The sequence below is a fragment of the Folsomia candida genome, unplaced genomic scaffold, assembly GCF_002217175.1.
Source record: "Folsomia candida strain VU population unplaced genomic scaffold, ASM221717v1 Fcan01_Sc009, whole genome shotgun sequence".
Classification (NCBI taxonomy): Eukaryota; Metazoa; Arthropoda; class Collembola; order Entomobryomorpha; family Isotomidae; genus Folsomia; species Folsomia candida.
This window is the reverse complement of record NW_019091201.1, coordinates 4,170,904-4,187,253: the sequence shown is the minus strand read 5'-3', so window position 1 is coordinate 4,187,253 and position 16,350 is coordinate 4,170,904. Positions and strand designations below refer to the sequence as shown.

At 40.0% G+C, this 16,350-nt stretch overlaps 3 protein-coding genes across 4 annotated transcripts; 2 read left to right on the top strand and 1 right to left on the bottom strand.

Moving 5' to 3' along the window:
- Positions 1-1,910: 1,910 nt before the first annotated feature.
- Positions 1,911-8,582, top strand: LOC110854096. The gene is made up of 10 exons (XM_022102494.2): positions 1,911-2,319; positions 2,782-2,986; positions 3,070-3,197; positions 3,929-4,178; positions 5,136-5,277; positions 5,954-6,018; positions 6,108-6,525; positions 6,910-6,973; positions 7,333-7,690; positions 7,987-8,582. Exons 1-10 carry the CDS (start codon positions 1,957-1,959, stop codon positions 8,514-8,516), a joined length of 2,523 nt encoding a protein of 840 aa, XP_021958186.2. The 5' UTR covers positions 1,911-1,956; the 3' UTR covers positions 8,517-8,582.
- A 2,134-nt stretch (positions 8,583-10,716) lies between these two features.
- LOC110853836 (V-type proton ATPase subunit e 2) lies at positions 10,717-11,604 on the top strand. Its single transcript, XM_022102178.2, has 4 exons — positions 10,717-10,938; positions 11,044-11,091; positions 11,169-11,256; positions 11,330-11,604. The coding sequence occupies exons 1-4, from the start codon at positions 10,841-10,843 to the stop codon at positions 11,360-11,362; spliced, it is 267 nt and encodes an 88-aa protein (XP_021957870.1). The 5' UTR covers positions 10,717-10,840; the 3' UTR covers positions 11,363-11,604.
- LOC110853835 lies at positions 11,514-16,253 on the bottom strand. 2 transcript variants are annotated; one of them, XM_035854839.1, is made up of 10 exons: positions 16,165-16,253; positions 15,136-15,877; positions 14,704-14,812; positions 14,461-14,621; positions 14,264-14,383; positions 13,342-14,192; positions 13,075-13,259; positions 12,885-12,998; positions 12,691-12,817; positions 11,514-11,890 (listed from the first exon to the last, which is right to left on the bottom strand). In XM_035854839.1, the coding sequence occupies exons 2-10, from the start codon at positions 15,873-15,875 to the stop codon at positions 11,637-11,639; spliced, it is 2,661 nt and encodes an 886-aa protein (XP_035710732.1). In that variant the 5' UTR covers positions 15,876-15,877; positions 16,165-16,253; the 3' UTR covers positions 11,514-11,636. The 2 variants fall into 2 exon arrangements, with proteins under 2 accessions (XP_035710732.1, XP_035710733.1); XM_035854840.1 differs by having other exon boundaries at positions 13,342-14,189.
- Positions 16,254-16,350: the final 97 nt, after the last annotated feature.

The following is a 16,350-nucleotide window of genomic DNA, read 5'->3' as shown; positions in this document are numbered from 1 at the left end:
CTTGCATATTTGCACTCGGCTTCACATGGGAATTCCATACATATTATTTGCTAAGATTTGCGAATTTAAATTAACACGAAAACATACATACATGTCATTTCCAGCTAAATAATCAAACCGAATCCACCCACTGTATTAAACAAACTTTGAGAAAATGTACATATATAATGGATGAAAATGACAATAACTTTAAATGATGCTTATGTACATACATACGTCAGAAGTTATCAGACACTTTATGTCTACCCTGGCTGGATGCGTCTACTACCTGTGTCGTCGTCCTCCCTGAGAATTGCCACCCAATCTGTCCCAGACACATCAATGAAAAGTGGAAAAGATCCAATCCACAAAGGCTGGAGAGATTCGATCATGTCATAAAAGTTGTCGCGATTACGTAAGACGAAGTGATTCTGGAGAAGCATTTCCTTCCTTTCCTCCTCCTCCTACTCCTACATTTCACTCACTTTGAACTTTCTTCTTCAATGGAGATTCTCTAAATAAATCCGTCACATAGAAAATGAATATCTAACAATATTCTGAAGCACACATAAGGAATCGAGTGATGTGATGTGATTGTGATCGTGATTGTCTTACGTATCACAGCCATCCACCCACCCACCCATTTACATTACATATGTATGTACGGCCCACGACAATTGTTGATTTATGATTTTAAAAAGCAGATGCATTTTTTCCCAGGGTACATACACAAAGAAGCTCATAAGCTTTGCATGTATTGCAATTTAAATAAGTACAAACAAAATGCATGTGTGTTTAAAGAGAGAAATTAAATTTTGCTTCTTTAATCACGTTTCATATCCACGAGGGGATTCCTGCTTATTTTCTATTTAATGGCTTTATTAAACCTGGAATATGTACATACATAGTTTTGATTAGATTACAACAATTCTAATCCCTAAATTATGGATTAAGCAAAAGACCAACTGGGAACCAAAATTTATGTAAATGTCTGGGGATCATTTATTTCCTTGTTATATATTTCGTAATATGGGATAATATGGGAAAATTCCGAGAATTTTTTTATTGGGGAAAGATTTAAGATTGTTTAAATCGTAAAAAAACTCTAGATTAAACTGAGAAATGGAATATTTATTTAAGAGCGTGCATGTGAAATTTTACACGTATTCAGAGTTTCTTAAACCCATGATTTCATGCCTAATAAACCTTTCGGCTATGTATACTTATGAACATACGTGCTCTTTATTGTCCATGTCTTACACGTAAAAAAGCATGAAATGTATCAAGATCCGTCTGTGGATAAAAGTCGTCCAAAGGAAAGCGAAATTACAAGCAATTGTCTACGAAACCTTTGACATTTCATGACTCGTTCTCCATCAACTCGTCGTAATATTTCTCGTCTTATTGCAGAAATTATACAACTTATTAGCATCATGAAGTCTCATATTAAGTATTTTATACCGACGACCAGTTCAACATATCCAGCCAGCAACCAGTTTGTCCGTTGTTGATGATCAGTGGCCGCGGAAGTCGTGGGGACATCGGGGGACATTAACATTGTAGGATAGGGGAGGGAGGGGTTTATATAAGATGGGGAGATGATGCGGACATCGAACAACCGTGGGGACATTGTCCCTCTGTCCCCACCAACCCTTCCCCGGCCACTGTTCTTGATGATCCTCCTTCCTTTGTGTTCCAAGCAAAACCACTTTGCTGTCATCATCATTTATCACACATTTCCATTCTTAAGAAAAAAATTATCCAACTTTTGTAACGATTTATGATGAGAATTTCACCGTCTTATGTACTTATTTGCTTGTTTGTTGTCCACCACACTTCCATATCAAATGAGATTATCAAAAATTGCGGTCTTTGACCATAACCTATGGAGTAACTTTACTGCATGAGGTCATTTTAGTATTTTAGCGAATAGTTGGCCAGTCATTAGTTCTGCTCTAAAGCGGATTCAGCAACAAGATGAAGTTGCTCAGGTTTTTAATTTTGTGGAGTTTAACGTTTTCATGTTTCCTCCAAATTTCGCATGGGCTAAAAACTAGACCAAAACCGAACAAGGTGAAACCTGCGAATAATAAGAATAAGACGAAAAATACCACAATTCGACCAATTTCTTCGAAAAAAACTAAAAATGTTGAAGTTTTGACAATCAAAATGTTCGAAATCACCTTTGATGCAAACCTGATCGAAGTAATTAGTGAAATTCCGATCCCCACAAATGGAGAGATTGTAGTTGGTCGTGATACTGTGGGGCAGGCTGGGGGAAAGCTGATCTTTCAGTGCGTATCGCAATACCCAGTTCAATGGATTTATACGGGAGACGGGGTAAAATTGAGACAAAAGTTCATTTTGAGACTAGATTTCATACATAGATATTTTGCCAAAATAATGCAGTATTTTGAGCTACGTTCTTCCTAGGGTTTGGATTTCCGGAGGTGTTACACCCACAAAAAGACGACAATCTACGTGGAGAAGACAACAGCCATACGAAAATACAGGTTTTGTGAAGAAATTAACTTTTTATCGCTGTAAAAATACTTTATTTTCACGATTTTCAAAAAAACAAAGTATTTTGACCGCGGCAAAAAGTTAATTTCTTTTAAAGAAACCTGTATTTTTGTATGACTGTTGCATTTTCCACGTTGATTTTCGTCTTTTTGTGGGTGTAACACCCCTGGAAATCTAAACTCTGGGCAGTACGCAGCTCAAAATACTGTGTTTTGACAAAATATTTTGCCCATCCATGCAAGATTTTGCTAGATACATACTTTCTCCTCATTTTTTTAGAATCCCGAAATTACCACGAATCTCACAATTAGCGAACCTACGAAAAGATCGGACGCCTCAAATTACGTCGCAAACGTGGGCTTAGGTTTTAACACCGCTCTCCGAGAAAGTTTTACGGGTGAATATATCTGCAAAAAGGTGCAGGTTCGTAAAAATTGGGAAAAATATTCGCCCAAATTCGCCTCCGTGTATGTCTACGTGCCAGGTTTGTTGTTTTAATATGCTAATTAGCTAGATATTATGACGCAATGGTGACGTCATACATTACATATTTTTAAATGTTTTCAGGCAGTTCTCTCTTCATCCAAAAAACCGGAGAAAGCTTGTACCCTCCAAAAGATGCAAATTGGGTCCGGATTCCATGCTCGGTAACGCATCCCGACGTAATTGTCACGTTGCAGAAGAAAAATGAAAACGTAAGTGGTACAAACATTTCGATCTCGCCCACATGTCGACGACACGTCTGTAATGGAAACGTGTGTTAGAAATGTGGTGTAAATTTTGATCTCAAGAGATTTAAATTTTTGTATGCGGTCTGCGGGTACATTCAGTGTTTCGTTTCTTGCGGGTTTGCTACATTTCTTGCAAAGAAAGCAAGGCAAGAAATGCGAGGTGCAAGAAACTGGGAGAAAGTAAGAAAGTGCAAGAAATGTGCGCCATCCAGCCACGCCCCGTATGAACTACAGCGACAGGGTGCAGTTTCTTGCGCCTTGCATTTCTTGCAGGTCAAAATATTTACCTACAAGAAACCACTTTCTCTCAGTTATTTATTATCTTTCAAAATTTTAAAAAATGTAGGAATAAGAACAAAAAATCTGCGAAGTAATTGAGCTCTATAAAAATCATTCTATTTTCTTAAATGGCGTTGAAATCTCTCAAAATTCTAAAAATCTTGAAATCTACAAAAAAGAAACAATCTCATAATTCTAAAAATATGCACATAAGTAAATGCGTCGTATCCATAATGTGTCCATCCACATTTCTTAATTTTGTCATAAAAAGCATACTTCTTTTTAAGATTTGTACCATGCATTTCTTGCAGGTCAAAATATTTGCCTGCAAGAAACCACTTTCTCTCCCCTTATTTCTTGCAAGTAGTTACGTTCACCCGAAACACTGAATACCTTTTACTAATTTTCTTCTTCAGGGTTTACTCCAATGTCCTTCCGAACACGAGGTTCGTTTCAGTCCGAAATCCGGTTTTATTGTGACCTCCCTCATCAGAGAAGTTTGGGGGAAGTACGTCTGCATCGGAAGCTTCAATGGGACCACGACTCCCCAGGAAATGATTCAACTTGTAGAATATTCCGTCACGGAAGAGGAGAAAAAGTTGACTGGAAAGAACAAAAAACAGAAAAAAGTTGGTCCCAAAAAATCAGCCTCTTCTGCAGAACGAGGTAAATACTAAATTACTAATTCATTTCTAAATTAGTCTGCGTAGGTAATTAAACAGTCTGAATTTCGTCGTATCGTTTAGTTTGATCTTGTTTTTCTCTTTGCACTTTTGTTGATGAAATTAAAACTCACGTCGTAGTCTACAGTGGCTACGGAAGCTGTGGGGACATCTGGGGACATTAACATTGTAGGATATGGGAGGGGAGGGGTTTATATAACATGTGGAGATGATGAAAAAATCGAATAAGCGTGGGGACATTCTCCCTCTTTTGACCACACGGTTCCGCGGCCACTGGTCGTCTACTGAAATTAAGACAAGCACTTTCTTTCTAACAAGAAATCTCGTCTTGCTTGAAATTATTTAAAACTTTGCGTGGGTGGGGGGAAGGATAAAAATTGCATAAAATGATACGTACGGGAAAATTAATCAGCTTTTAGTACAAAAGCAAGTAGGACACGTGCAGTGGCCGAGGAAGGTTGGGGACAGAGGGACCCCAATGCTTCCGCGGCCACTGGGAGAATTCAGGCTACTCAAATGTATGAAAATGATGCAGTGGCCGCGGAAGGTTGGGGACAGAGGGGCAATGTCCCCACAGTTGTTCGAAGTCCCCATCATATGTCCAAACCCATCTCTCCCCTATCCTACAATGTTAATGTTCCTAGATGTCCCCAATGCTTCCGCGGCCACTGGGAGAATTCAGGCTACTCAAATGTATGAAAATGATGCAGTGGCCGCGGAAGGTTGGGGACAGAGGGACAATGTCCCCACGCTTGTTCGAAGTCCGCATCATCTGCCCATGTTATATAAACTCTTCCCTCCCGTTATCCTACAATGTTAATGTCCCTACAGCTTCCGCGGCCACTGGACACGTGTAAGACTGCTACGGACGGTTGAATAACAAGCTCAAAATCTTAAAATTGATGATAAATCCGTGCTTATTTGAACATTTATTTGGCAGCCTTTGGCCACAGTCGGCTAAACTATTTTGAAGAGGAGCAAGATGACAAAGACAGTTTTGAAGAAGAAATTCACCCAAGAAATGACAAAGGAGAATCCTCTTCGCTTTCCTGCTTTCCATCAAATCCTTGTGGACCCAACAGGTGAAATCAATCGAAAATGTTCTCATCGTTGCGCTACAGCTCATAAATTTGCCCAAAGTTCTTTGTCGCATTATTATTATGCTTTGATCTTCGTCGGTTTTTGATCGCATCTAGAACGAACTTGGAGATACATATTTTGTGTTAAAATGACATTTATGTCAGTCACTAGCAGACGAATGAGAATGGTGGTCTCCCAGCGTATGCTCTCCGATTTGGAGCAAACTAATGTCAATTGAGGACAAATTTAATTAGGATGAAATTTGTAAAAGACACGATCTCCCAATGGGCACGTCTGGCAGAGATATTTGCATCCGAAGAGGAGAAATCACGCCCTAAAATTGAAAAACCACTCTCTCTTCAAGACATCTAACCAAATTTAATTTATTATTTTTCTTTGCCAGAATTTTTTTTGACTTTCAAACACTACAATTTTACACTCGGGTGCGTTTTCTCCTCTTGGGATGCAAATATCTCTGTCAAACGTGCCCATTGGGAGATCGTGTCTTTCGCAAATTTCATACTAATCAAATTTGCAATCGATTGACACTAATTTGCTCAAAATCGAAGAGCATACGCTGAGAGACCTCCATTGTAAATAGGAGAAGCAGCGATTTTAAAGGAGGTTTTATTTAGTATTTTATCTTATTCTACATTTTCTTCTTCTTCTTTCTTCCAGCGTATGCAAAACAACTCCAGGAAACGCTCCAATCCAGAAATGCTCCTGCCGTGTAGGATTCATGGGTAAGTAAGAAAGATTTCACGAAAGGGTAACATGTTCAGAATTTAATTACTAAACGGCACGTGCTACTGTACTTTTATTTATGGATAAGGTCGTCCTCCCAACTGTCGACCGGAATGCATTCTCGATATGGATTGTCCCGCCGAGATGGAATGTTCCGGACAGCGATGCAGCAATCCGTGCAGTTTGAACCGTTGCGGACAAGGGGCGAGATGCAGGGTGGTGAATCATCGGGCTAAATGTTCCTGTCCTCCCGGGCATATCGGGAATCCGGAAAGGAATGGGAAATGCGGGAGGTCAAGGGGTCCTTCCCTGCAGTACTTTCCCGTAGAGTATGAAGCCATGAGGGAAAGTGGGGAGAAATTTGGGGGGTTTGTTTCCGGGGGGAGTCATGAGTTTGGTGGAACTACGTCTGAATCGGAAGAGTCGAATGAAAATTCGGTGGCGGAAGTGTTTGTCCAGAATCAGGACCAATTTCCATGCGATCCGTGGCCATGTGGGCCAAATAGGTGAGGGACACGATGTAAAAAATGTCTCAAAACTTTTTGCATAATTTGCATAATGTTTCGAAAAATTCTTATGTAACTGATCCGTTATTTTTATGTTTGTTATAATTTACGCCAATATTTTTGCATGTTGTTTTCATCTTTTGCATGATGCAAATCTTAATCCGTACGATGTATCAAAAAAATCTTATGCAAGTTGATTGCATAATGCAACTGATGCGTTATTTTTGCGTTTTTCACAAGTTATGACGTGATTTTTGCATGATTTGTTTGCATGATTTTTTTTGCATGTTTTGCATGATGCAAATCTATATAGTTCCGATATCTCGTAAAAATTCTTATGCAACTGATGCGTTATAGATTATTCTTATTTTCTGTTTTTGACAGTCAATGCAAACCAGTCGGTGCCGATGCCCACTGCTACTGTTCGAAAGGCTACATTGGAACACCGGTGGGTACATACACGTAATATTTATTCAAATTAGAAACCATTTAAAACCGTTCGAGTGAAAGATATTGCAAGAATATTGAGACTTCTCACATTTCCCCGAACAAATAACTTACACCGTGCCCGACATTTATTCTCCATTTCATGCCAAACTTTCTCCGACGTGATCTTGTACCGTGGCCGCGGAAGCTGTGGGGACATGAGGGGACATTAATATTGTAAAATAGGGGAGGGAGGAATTTAGTTTATAACATGGGCATATGATGCGGACATCGAACAACCATGGGGACATTGTCCCTCTGTCCCCCACCCTTCCGCGGCCAGTGGTAAAATCTCTCCTAACACCTCAATTTATTTGATAGCCCCACTGCCGCCCGGAATGTTCCCAGGATTCCCACTGTCCCGATCATTTAACCTGCATCGAAACGAAATGCCGTGACCCGTGCGTATTTACCGAGGGCAAATGTGGCGTTCGAGCGTCCTGCCGAACCGTGGGACACAAACCGTCTTGCCGCTGTCTGAACGGGTTTTATGGCGACCCGTACGTCAAATGCCGACCGCAACGAGATGACCAAAATCCAGCAAACAGACCACCACAATTCCCAGATTCTCCGAGACCAATTGACTCAAATAATAATGGACCATTTCAACCAATCTCACGCCCACCACGACCTCCTCCACAACAAAATTACCCCGTAATGATGACCATGATGAAACCGGGTAATTACCCCATACCTGTTAACTTTCATTCATTTGATTGATTATGAGAATGAATTTCCTCCCATTTGATTGGAATGACTGAAAGATTCCGTCCTTTCAGATGAATGTGAAAGAAAGGATTTTTCACTCATTCATTCTTCGCCCTATGCTTAATACATGGGGCGAAGCAGAAATGAAGTGAAATGAAATGAAGTGAAGTGAAATGAAATTAAGCGAAATGAAATGAGTTTGAAAGAAACCGATATGAAAATCTTGTCTCAGAAATAGGAATGAATGACTTTTGAATTTTTGAACAGGTACAAATTACCCGGGTAGTAATTACCCTCAACCTTCACCCTGCACGAATTCACCCTGCGGGAAAAATGCGCTCTGTTCCTACCGAAATGAAACGGTAGGGTGCAAATGTCCCCCTCATTTGTCCGGATTTGGGTCAGATCCTTATCTTGAGTGTTATCCGAGGAGCAATCCATGCGAAATGTGTGGTCCGCACAGTCAGTGCGTGGTCGATGAGAGGGGAGGATCTCCGACGATTTGCACCTGTCTGGAGGGCAAGGTCGGGTCACCGCCCAACTGTCGGGATGGATTCTGTCAGAAGAATCGGGAATGTGGGGACAATCAGCATTGTTTCGGGGGGCGGTGTGATGATCCCTGCAAACGGGCGAACTGCGGGAGGAGCGCGGTCTGCCGGAGTATGCGACATTTGGCGGTGTGTGCTTGTCGAAATGCGCCCGACCGTGACCCGCTTACTGGGTGTCCGCCAAAAGTGAGGGATTATTATGATGATGGTGATAATAGTCGAGAGTATTACGTTTATCGAGGCACGTAGTATGAATTTTTTGTGAATATGTATGTGGCACAAATAAATAATAAAAATTTTTACGGTGTTAATTTAGCCCGAGTCGTAGTTTTTGCCAGATGGCGATGACCAAAGTTTCGCCATTGTTCCCGTTTATCCGGCATGTGCTAAATGGCTATAAACTTACTTCACCTTTCACAAATTTCACATTTTTTGACAAATTTCAAAAAGCGGTGTGCAAGTGGGATTACAATGTGTCATTTCATTTGCATATTACATATGAGGCATGGAGTGACCGTAGGTATCGTCAAAGATGCAAATGAGGTTACATGCACAAATAATTCCGCGTTTGTTGGGCCCCCGTCTCAAAAATTTTCTCAAATTTGACTGCGGACGGACGCACGGACATGACGACGTTCCCATAAGCCCTGAGACGACAGAATTCGTCTCACTTTTCTATTGAAGAGCATACATCATCTCATGCCCCCGCCTGCATACTTATTTATGACGAATCATAACCATGCCGATCGTATCGTGAGGGGTTACGTAAAGTAAAACTCGACATAATTTTATCATCTTGAACAGGACACTTGACATTGATTCTGAGCTGGAAACAAGGTTAAATCATGGCATGATCAACTTTGGCATTTTCTTTTTCGGGGGAAACATCTGTACATATCTAATTCTATGCGTCTGACTCACGTAAGTAATCTGACTGAGCAATCTTGTGTACGTGTGAGGTCAGTGGCCGCAGAACAGAGGGACAATGTCCCCACGGTTGTTCGATGTCCCCATCATCTCCCCACGTTATACAAACCCCTCCTTCCCCTATTCTACAATGTTAATATGCCCACGTGTCCCCACTGCTTCCGCGGCCACTGTGTGTGAAGTGATCATGCAGTCTGGTCGGGTCGTCGTCGATATGACCAAACCAAACCGCAATCCAGACCGAAAAACTACAGATCAGAGATTATTCCAGATTTCCAACTTGCGTCATTTATACTTTTGTCAGATGTCAAAAATAAGCTTTTAAGCAATGTGCTTGACGCGATTTGTGATCTCGAAATGTGGTCGATTTCTGAGAATTGTTTGGTACAAATATTTTCACTCAGATTTCGTCAAGATGTTGAATAACCGATCCGTTACGTACGCTACTCGTCTCAAATGATTGGAGAATTGAGACTCTCAATTCTCAAGTTGCCTCAAATTTTTGAAGAATTGTATACACGGGGGCGAATTTCGTGTAACTTGTTTGTTAGGTTCCTGTCTTAAAAACACCCCAAAATTTGAATAATCATAGACCGAACTGACGAATGGACCGTCCTGCATTTATGGGGAAATGTGTACATGCCGATTTGTGATCTCGAAATGTAGATGAATTTCTGGAAATTTTTTGGTACAAATATTTTCACTCAGATTTCGTCAAGATTTTGTTGAATAACCGATGCATTAAGTTATTTTGGAGTCATCTCAAATAGTTTGAAACTCTAAATTCTCACGTTGCCTCACCTTGAAGAATTATACTTACGGTGACGAATTTATCACTAATTTAATTTCGAAAAGCAGTGTGTGTAACTTGTCTGCCTTAAAAGTACTCCCAAATTTGCCTCGCAAACCGGACTGGACAGGCGGACGGACATGACGACGGTTTTATAAGCCCAGCCCTGCATATTTATTTATGGTGGACATGCAGATTTGTGATGTGATCTGGAAATTCTGCCGATTTCTAGGAATTGCTTGGTACAAATATTTTCACTCAAGTTTCATCAAGATGTTGAATAAGTGATGGGTTACGTCTCAATTCTCAAGTTGCCTCATCTCATGACGAATTTTTCGCTATTTTGATTTTGAAAAGCAGTGTCTTATTTGTTGGGTCCCTGTATCAAAATTATTCCCCAATTTACCTGACCGCACAGACGGACGGACATGACGACAGGAGCATCATCTCATGTCTCCTCCTGCATACTTATTTATTATGAAATGTAGACATGCTACTAGAAATGTAGCCAATTTTTTGCAATTTTTTGGCATTTTCACTCAACTTTCCTAAGATGTTGAATAGCTGATGCACAAGTACAACATTACTTTTTTGTCTCAATTCTCATGTTGCCTCTTCATTACATTACTTTTTCAATTCTCATGTTGCCTCATCTCACTCAAAGAATCGTACTGTGACATCTCAACACGCCCCCGGCCGAGAGACTAAACTCTGCCCGAGGCAGGGTGAGGCTACAGCGGAAGGTAAAAGGTAGAAGGAGGATTCAAGTCAAAATAATTCACAGATTTTCAGAAATTCAATTCTTCCAAGATTAAAATTATTATTTAAACTTAAAGTGCATTTAAATTTTTAAAATATGGGTGCGACAGCCCTTCCCATTCTATTCTTCACCATTTTGTGGGGTGTGGTTGGTATCGTGCTCCCATTTTTCGTTCCAAAAGGCCCAAACCGAGGGTGAGTCATAAAATATTTGGAAATTATAATTTTAATTAGAAATTTGCAAAACCACTAATTTCGAGGAATTATTTGATTTAATTAATTGCTTCCTTTAAATTATAGAGTGGTCCAAGTTGTCTTGATGTTGACGGGAGCGTGCTGTTGGTTATTGTAAGTGATTTTCGAAAATATGAACAGTTTTGAATAATTTAATACGTAATTAATTATGATTTGGTCTAAAATTACAGTTGGTTATGCTGCTATATGTGTCAAATGAATCCATTAATCGGTCCTATTATAAAGAGAGATGTGGCCCTCGTAATGCAGCAGGAATGGGTAAGAACATTGTCACTAAATTACACATTTTTCAGGTAATACGACACTAATTTCGTCGTTTTTTCCGTTTCAGGGGACCGGACCTATCGTCACACCTGGAGCATAAATCCTCATCAATCAGAATCGTCATGATCATTATCAATTAATTTTCGGTAGAGAGTAGACTTTGACATATTTTCCGTGCAGTTATGATCTTCTTGATACAACAAAGCATTCCAGTCTGTAGTAAGCAATTAAATAAGTAAAGGATTTTGTTGTGCAATTCAGTCATTACATTTTATTATGTGTAGAATAGAACGTGTAATATATAAAAGTATGAAATAATAAATGTAAGGCAGTAACTAACTACCTCGTCAATTAAGGATTAATTGTTCTGGTAACTATTTCACCTTTGCATGCCCACCTGCATAACCGCCGAGCAGGACGTGCTGAATCCACAAGCATGGCGACATTTCGTGCTCAATCATGTTCTGCTGCACTTTTGCTTGGGTGGTGTAACTTTCTAAAATTGAGGCTTGAATTTGCTTGAGCAAGGTTCGAGTCAATTTTCCAGTACGATGGAATTCCTCTTGGAAATTGGCGATGGGAAGGAGCTCGTCCAGTTTTGGGATGTCGTAATATTGTTTCATAGATCCTGCAATTGCAATAGAATAGAAAGATCATGCAGTATTCTGGCAATGGAGGTCTTCCAGAGTATCCCCCCGATTTTGAGCAAACTAGTGTCAATTTAATTAATATGAAATTTGAAAATGATGTGATCTCCCAATGGTCACATTAATGGAAATATAATGGAAACAATGGAAATATTTGCATCAAAAGAGGAGAAAACGCACAGTAAATTTGGAAAGTGTAAAATTTGCCAAACTTTACTGCGTGCTTTCTCCTCTTGGGATGCAAATATCTCTGCCAAATGTGCCCATTGGGAGATTGCGTCTTATTATTGCTAACTAAATTTCTGATCTATTGACACTGTCAAAATCGGAGGACATACGCTGGGAGACCTCCATTATGAGTGAAAGTTAGGAAAATAGATGTCAAGCAAGCGATACAATGTTGATTTCATGTTTCGAAATAATGGTGAATTTATGAATACTCAAATCTTTAAGATTTCATGTAATATTCAATGTTTATTGTCAAAAGCCAAAAAAAGTAAGTATTAAGTATTATCATGGCTATAAAACATTTCCAGTAACAAAAGTATACTCTAAAATGAGAATCCAACTCATTAATAATAATCAGTTCAACGAGTAAATAAATTTCTTCAAAAAATAATCAGTAGTTCATCAGTCAAGTAGAAAAAGTATTATGGCAGTAATTATAAAGAAAAAATGGTAACATGTGTATTGCAACCGGAAATTAATGCATTTTTAAGTAGTTGATTGAATGGATGCATATTTGAATCATGAGAAAAAAAGTAACGTTTGCATCATTTACTTTCTGCCGACGCGTCACTTTCCATTTTTGCAAGAACGTCGAAAATTAGTCCGTTCAAATGCTTCTCATCATCAACCCAAAGAACTCCCTTGTAAGACTGGGCATCACTCACGACGAGTGGTTCGAGCTGGAAAAAAATAACGGAATGTCTCAATTTACATGACCGCATAAAATTATAAATCTGATAAACTAACCAATTGCAGTATCATCTCATTTTCGAACAAGTCGTTCAACTTCTTCCCGATTTTCACCTTCTTTTTCGGAGTTGCAACTCCTTCAAGGACCAAAGTTGTGCTGAAAATCGGATCCTGTAAATCATAATAAATGTTACACATTGATTGACATCATTATTTCTATTATTCTACAAAGGAATAGGTTAATCACCTCCAGTAGGTACTCAGAAATCGGGTACATTTCAGTGTATGGCATTTCTTGTGCATCCCCAAAGTCCACAAAGACGACCTTGTACTTATCTCCATTAATCTTTGTCACACGGCCTCGGTAGTACTCGCCGTTGTATTCTCCAAGGACCATCTCGTCAATGACTGGTGGGCGAGACAATTTTGGGACTGTGGAATAATTGTACAAAATTAGTCAGTTTTTTTGAAATCTGATAAATTTTAATAAATACATAAACAAATGCATGTGTACCTAGTTTCAGATGCATGCCAACCTTATCTTGCAAAGTATTCAACCGATTTTCGTCCGCGGAAGCAACAACCTGCAGCTTGTTAACGTTCCACATAAAGCTCATCTTAACCGGTGCACCTTCAACCAAGCTGTCAGAGTATTTGCATGATTGCCACATGATTCGAGGGACCTCGGGTTCTTTAGCAGCCACCTTCTTCACGAATTGTGGAGGAGTACTAGCAGCAGCAGCTTGAACTTGAGGTTCTGCTTGGACCTTAAGCTGAGTGGGTGGTTGATCTTGTTCCACTCTTTTGGGACGTGGTGGAGGGTTGCGTTGCTCATCAAGTTCTCGAGCTTGTCGTTTGTCCTCAACTTCTCGTGCTTGTCGTTTGTCCCCAACTTCTCGTGCTTGTCGTTTGTCCTCAACTTCTCGTGCTTGTCGTTCTTCATCTCCTGATATCTTTGGCTTCTCTGAATCCAACGCACCCGGCATTTTCTTGAAAAATGGATTGACTGGTTTTGTCTTCCTAATGCTTGCGGCAGCAATCATGTCGGGATTCGGGGCCGGAGCAGCAATGGGAGCCGGAACTGGTGGTGAAAGTGCACTTGGGCGTTCTTCCTCTGTCGCCATGCGAGGCGCTTTCTTATCCACTGTATCATACGAATTCGGACGAGATCTTTCTTCATGCTTGGCAATCGTAGATACATTCCTGTACGATGGTTCGTCCGGTCTCTTTGGAGGAGCAAATTCTGGCACACGTGGAGAAGGAGGAGGAGCTCGTGTCTCTGCAATGTTTCTCTTTGCAGGATGTTGGACTTCTTGAGGTCCATTGAGGGGAGAAGGAACGACATTCCGATTCCCAAAATCCCTGCTAACACAATTTAATGTTCATTTAAATGAAGAAAATCAACACTATTACTTTAATTAAGCAAGTGTCGTCACCTTGCTTTATTCGGAGAGCTGTCCAATGGCTTTTCATCTCTTTGCCTTTCTTTGTACACATTCCCTGCAGGGGGAGTTCTAGTGGACGGAGGAATTGGGGTGGAGGCAGTAGATCCAGTGCTGCAGTAATTATAACAATACTTAGATAATCTCATATAAGAAAGTTGCATATTAATGTATAGTAAATTGTTTCGTACAGAGCAGGTCTTACAAACCCATTGGCACCTTGTCCATGTCCATCCCTCTCGATGCATGCCGACGTGCAAAAAAAGTACCCAGTAACTCGATGCTGAAATCCCATCAACTGGTTACAGCAATGACAATCGATGGGTTTAAACTCTCGGAAGAACGATGTAATCTGTAATAAAAAGATCATTAGTAAATTATCAAATGTCAACGAATGTCAACGAATTTAATGAAAATGTGCCAATAAAACTTACTTCAGAAGCTGGAGGAACAACGCCGGCAGTAGCGGGGTCTTGAATTTTCGAAAGCACCATCCCTGAGCTGTGACGAGCAGGAACAGCACCACTGGGTCTAGCGGATAATCTAACAAGCAATTTATTACTAATTATTTTATTAGATTATAGAGAACAGCTAAATAAACTTGAACCCAGCTCAAATATAAAAAAACAATAGCAAATCATAGCTTGGCATGAAACAAACCTTTTTTACCTGTTTTCTTTGTAGGATGGGAATGGGAAATAAGCAGCTTCAAATTAAATGGCAAATAAATTTGCAATGCAGTACACTAAAGCTTTATCATTCATTCCAAATTTTAAAGAATTTGCAAGAAACTCTAAACTTTTCTTTCACTCGGTAAACAGAATTTTTAAGCAAATGAAAGCATCACATATTTTCAATCCTCATACCCAGACGGACAATCTGACTGATAACCATCGCCACCACCACCAGTATGGTTTCGAGAGGACATTGGCACCCCTCGTCTTGAAGAAGAATCTCGCGTCATGTCTTGGTCGGGAGAGTCAAATTTATTATTCGCAAATCGCGAATCGTCACGGAATGCAGGAGGACGAGGGACAGATTTATTTGACGGAAAACTAACCGGAATATTACGATCATTGGAAAAATTTATGCTAAAAGGAGATTGCGGACCAGAGTTCGATTCATTCATTTGGGAAGGAATGTTGTTGAAATTATTGCTATGATTGGGATTGGAATTTAAGGCAGGATTTGAATAATTTGGAGAATTATCACTTCTAGAAATGTCTCTATCACCACCGCCACCACCACCTCTCCCATTTTGGAATCGATTTCGATCATAGTTTGAATTTCTATTTTTATTATTATGATTATCAAAACGCCGATTTTGATGCTGCGGTCTATGATAACTTTGAGAAGGTGGAGTATTATTGAAGGAAGAAGAAGAATATTGCTTAGTATATGAGGGAGGTTTGTAAAAGAGCGCCTTTTGTTCGGCCGTATCCTGCTTATCAGTGTTAAAGTCACCGGTTTTGTCAACGTCATAGTCAATTTCATGTCCGACTGATGGATCCCCACCACCCTGGGGGGATCGAAACCCACTACCGCGCCCATGTCCACGACCACGACCACCAGGTTGTGGAAAGGTTCGGGAAGACGACCCTTCCATCACTTTGAATAACCAGAATATAACATTGTAAAGACATGCAAATTAACACAAATTGTGTGACACAACAGTTGACATTTACCACCACCAAGTCATCATGCAGGCCCGTTCAACAAGAAAACGTTCAGAAATAAAATAAAAACGACAATAAAACGTTCTAAAATACGTAAAATTAAAACAAGAAACTGGTCTCTTTGATGCCTTCCCTAAATAATGTGTCACCATTTCGGATTATCTTCCATTAACTAATAATTAATTAGCAGACTTAATTAATTAATTAATTAAGACTTACCTTATCTTCAGCGACTTTTCTTCTCGAAAATATTCCGCAGCGAGGAGCGAACGAATCGACGACGCGAGCAGGACGAGAACCAAAGTTGGACTGGGCTCGAGTCGTACGCGGCTTTTCTCGCTTTGCACACTCGCCGGCTGAACAAAGAAACTGTGGTGCGTCGCTAATTTGCATACTGATTTACTT

Bases quoted from the DNA above. Each gene is read 5' to 3' on its own strand.
- LOC110853836 (XM_022102178.2), top strand. From the start codon at position 10,841: ATGGGTGCGACAGCCCTTCCCATTCTATTCTTCACCATTTTGTGGGGT. The intron at 11,092-11,168 runs GTAAGTGATTTT...CTAAAATTACAG, and splicing joins GGAGCGTGCTGTTGGTTATT to TTGGTTATGCTGCTATATGT. The intron at 11,257-11,329 runs GTAAGAACATTG...TTTCCGTTTCAG, and splicing joins TCGTAATGCAGCAGGAATGG to GGGACCGGACCTATCGTCAC.
- LOC110853835 (XM_035854839.1), bottom strand. From the start codon at position 15,875: ATGGAAGGGTCGTCTTCCCGAACCTTTCCACAACCTGGTGGTCGTGGT. The intron at 14,384-14,460 runs GTACGAAACAAT...TAATTACTGCAG, and splicing joins GGGTTTGTAAGACCTGCTCT to CACTGGATCTACTGCCTCCA. The intron at 12,818-12,884 runs GTTAGTTTATCA...ATTTTTTTCCAG, and splicing joins ATGAGATGATACTGCAATTG to CTCGAACCACTCGTCGTGAG.
- LOC110854096 (XM_022102494.2), top strand. From the start codon at position 1,957: ATGAAGTTGCTCAGGTTTTTAATTTTGTGGAGTTTAACGTTTTCATGT. The intron at 2,320-2,781 runs GTAAAATTGAGA...TCATTTTTTTAG, and splicing joins GGATTTATACGGGAGACGGG to AATCCCGAAATTACCACGAA. The intron at 7,691-7,986 runs GTAATTACCCCA...ATTTTTGAACAG, and splicing joins GATGACCATGATGAAACCGG to GTACAAATTACCCGGGTAGT.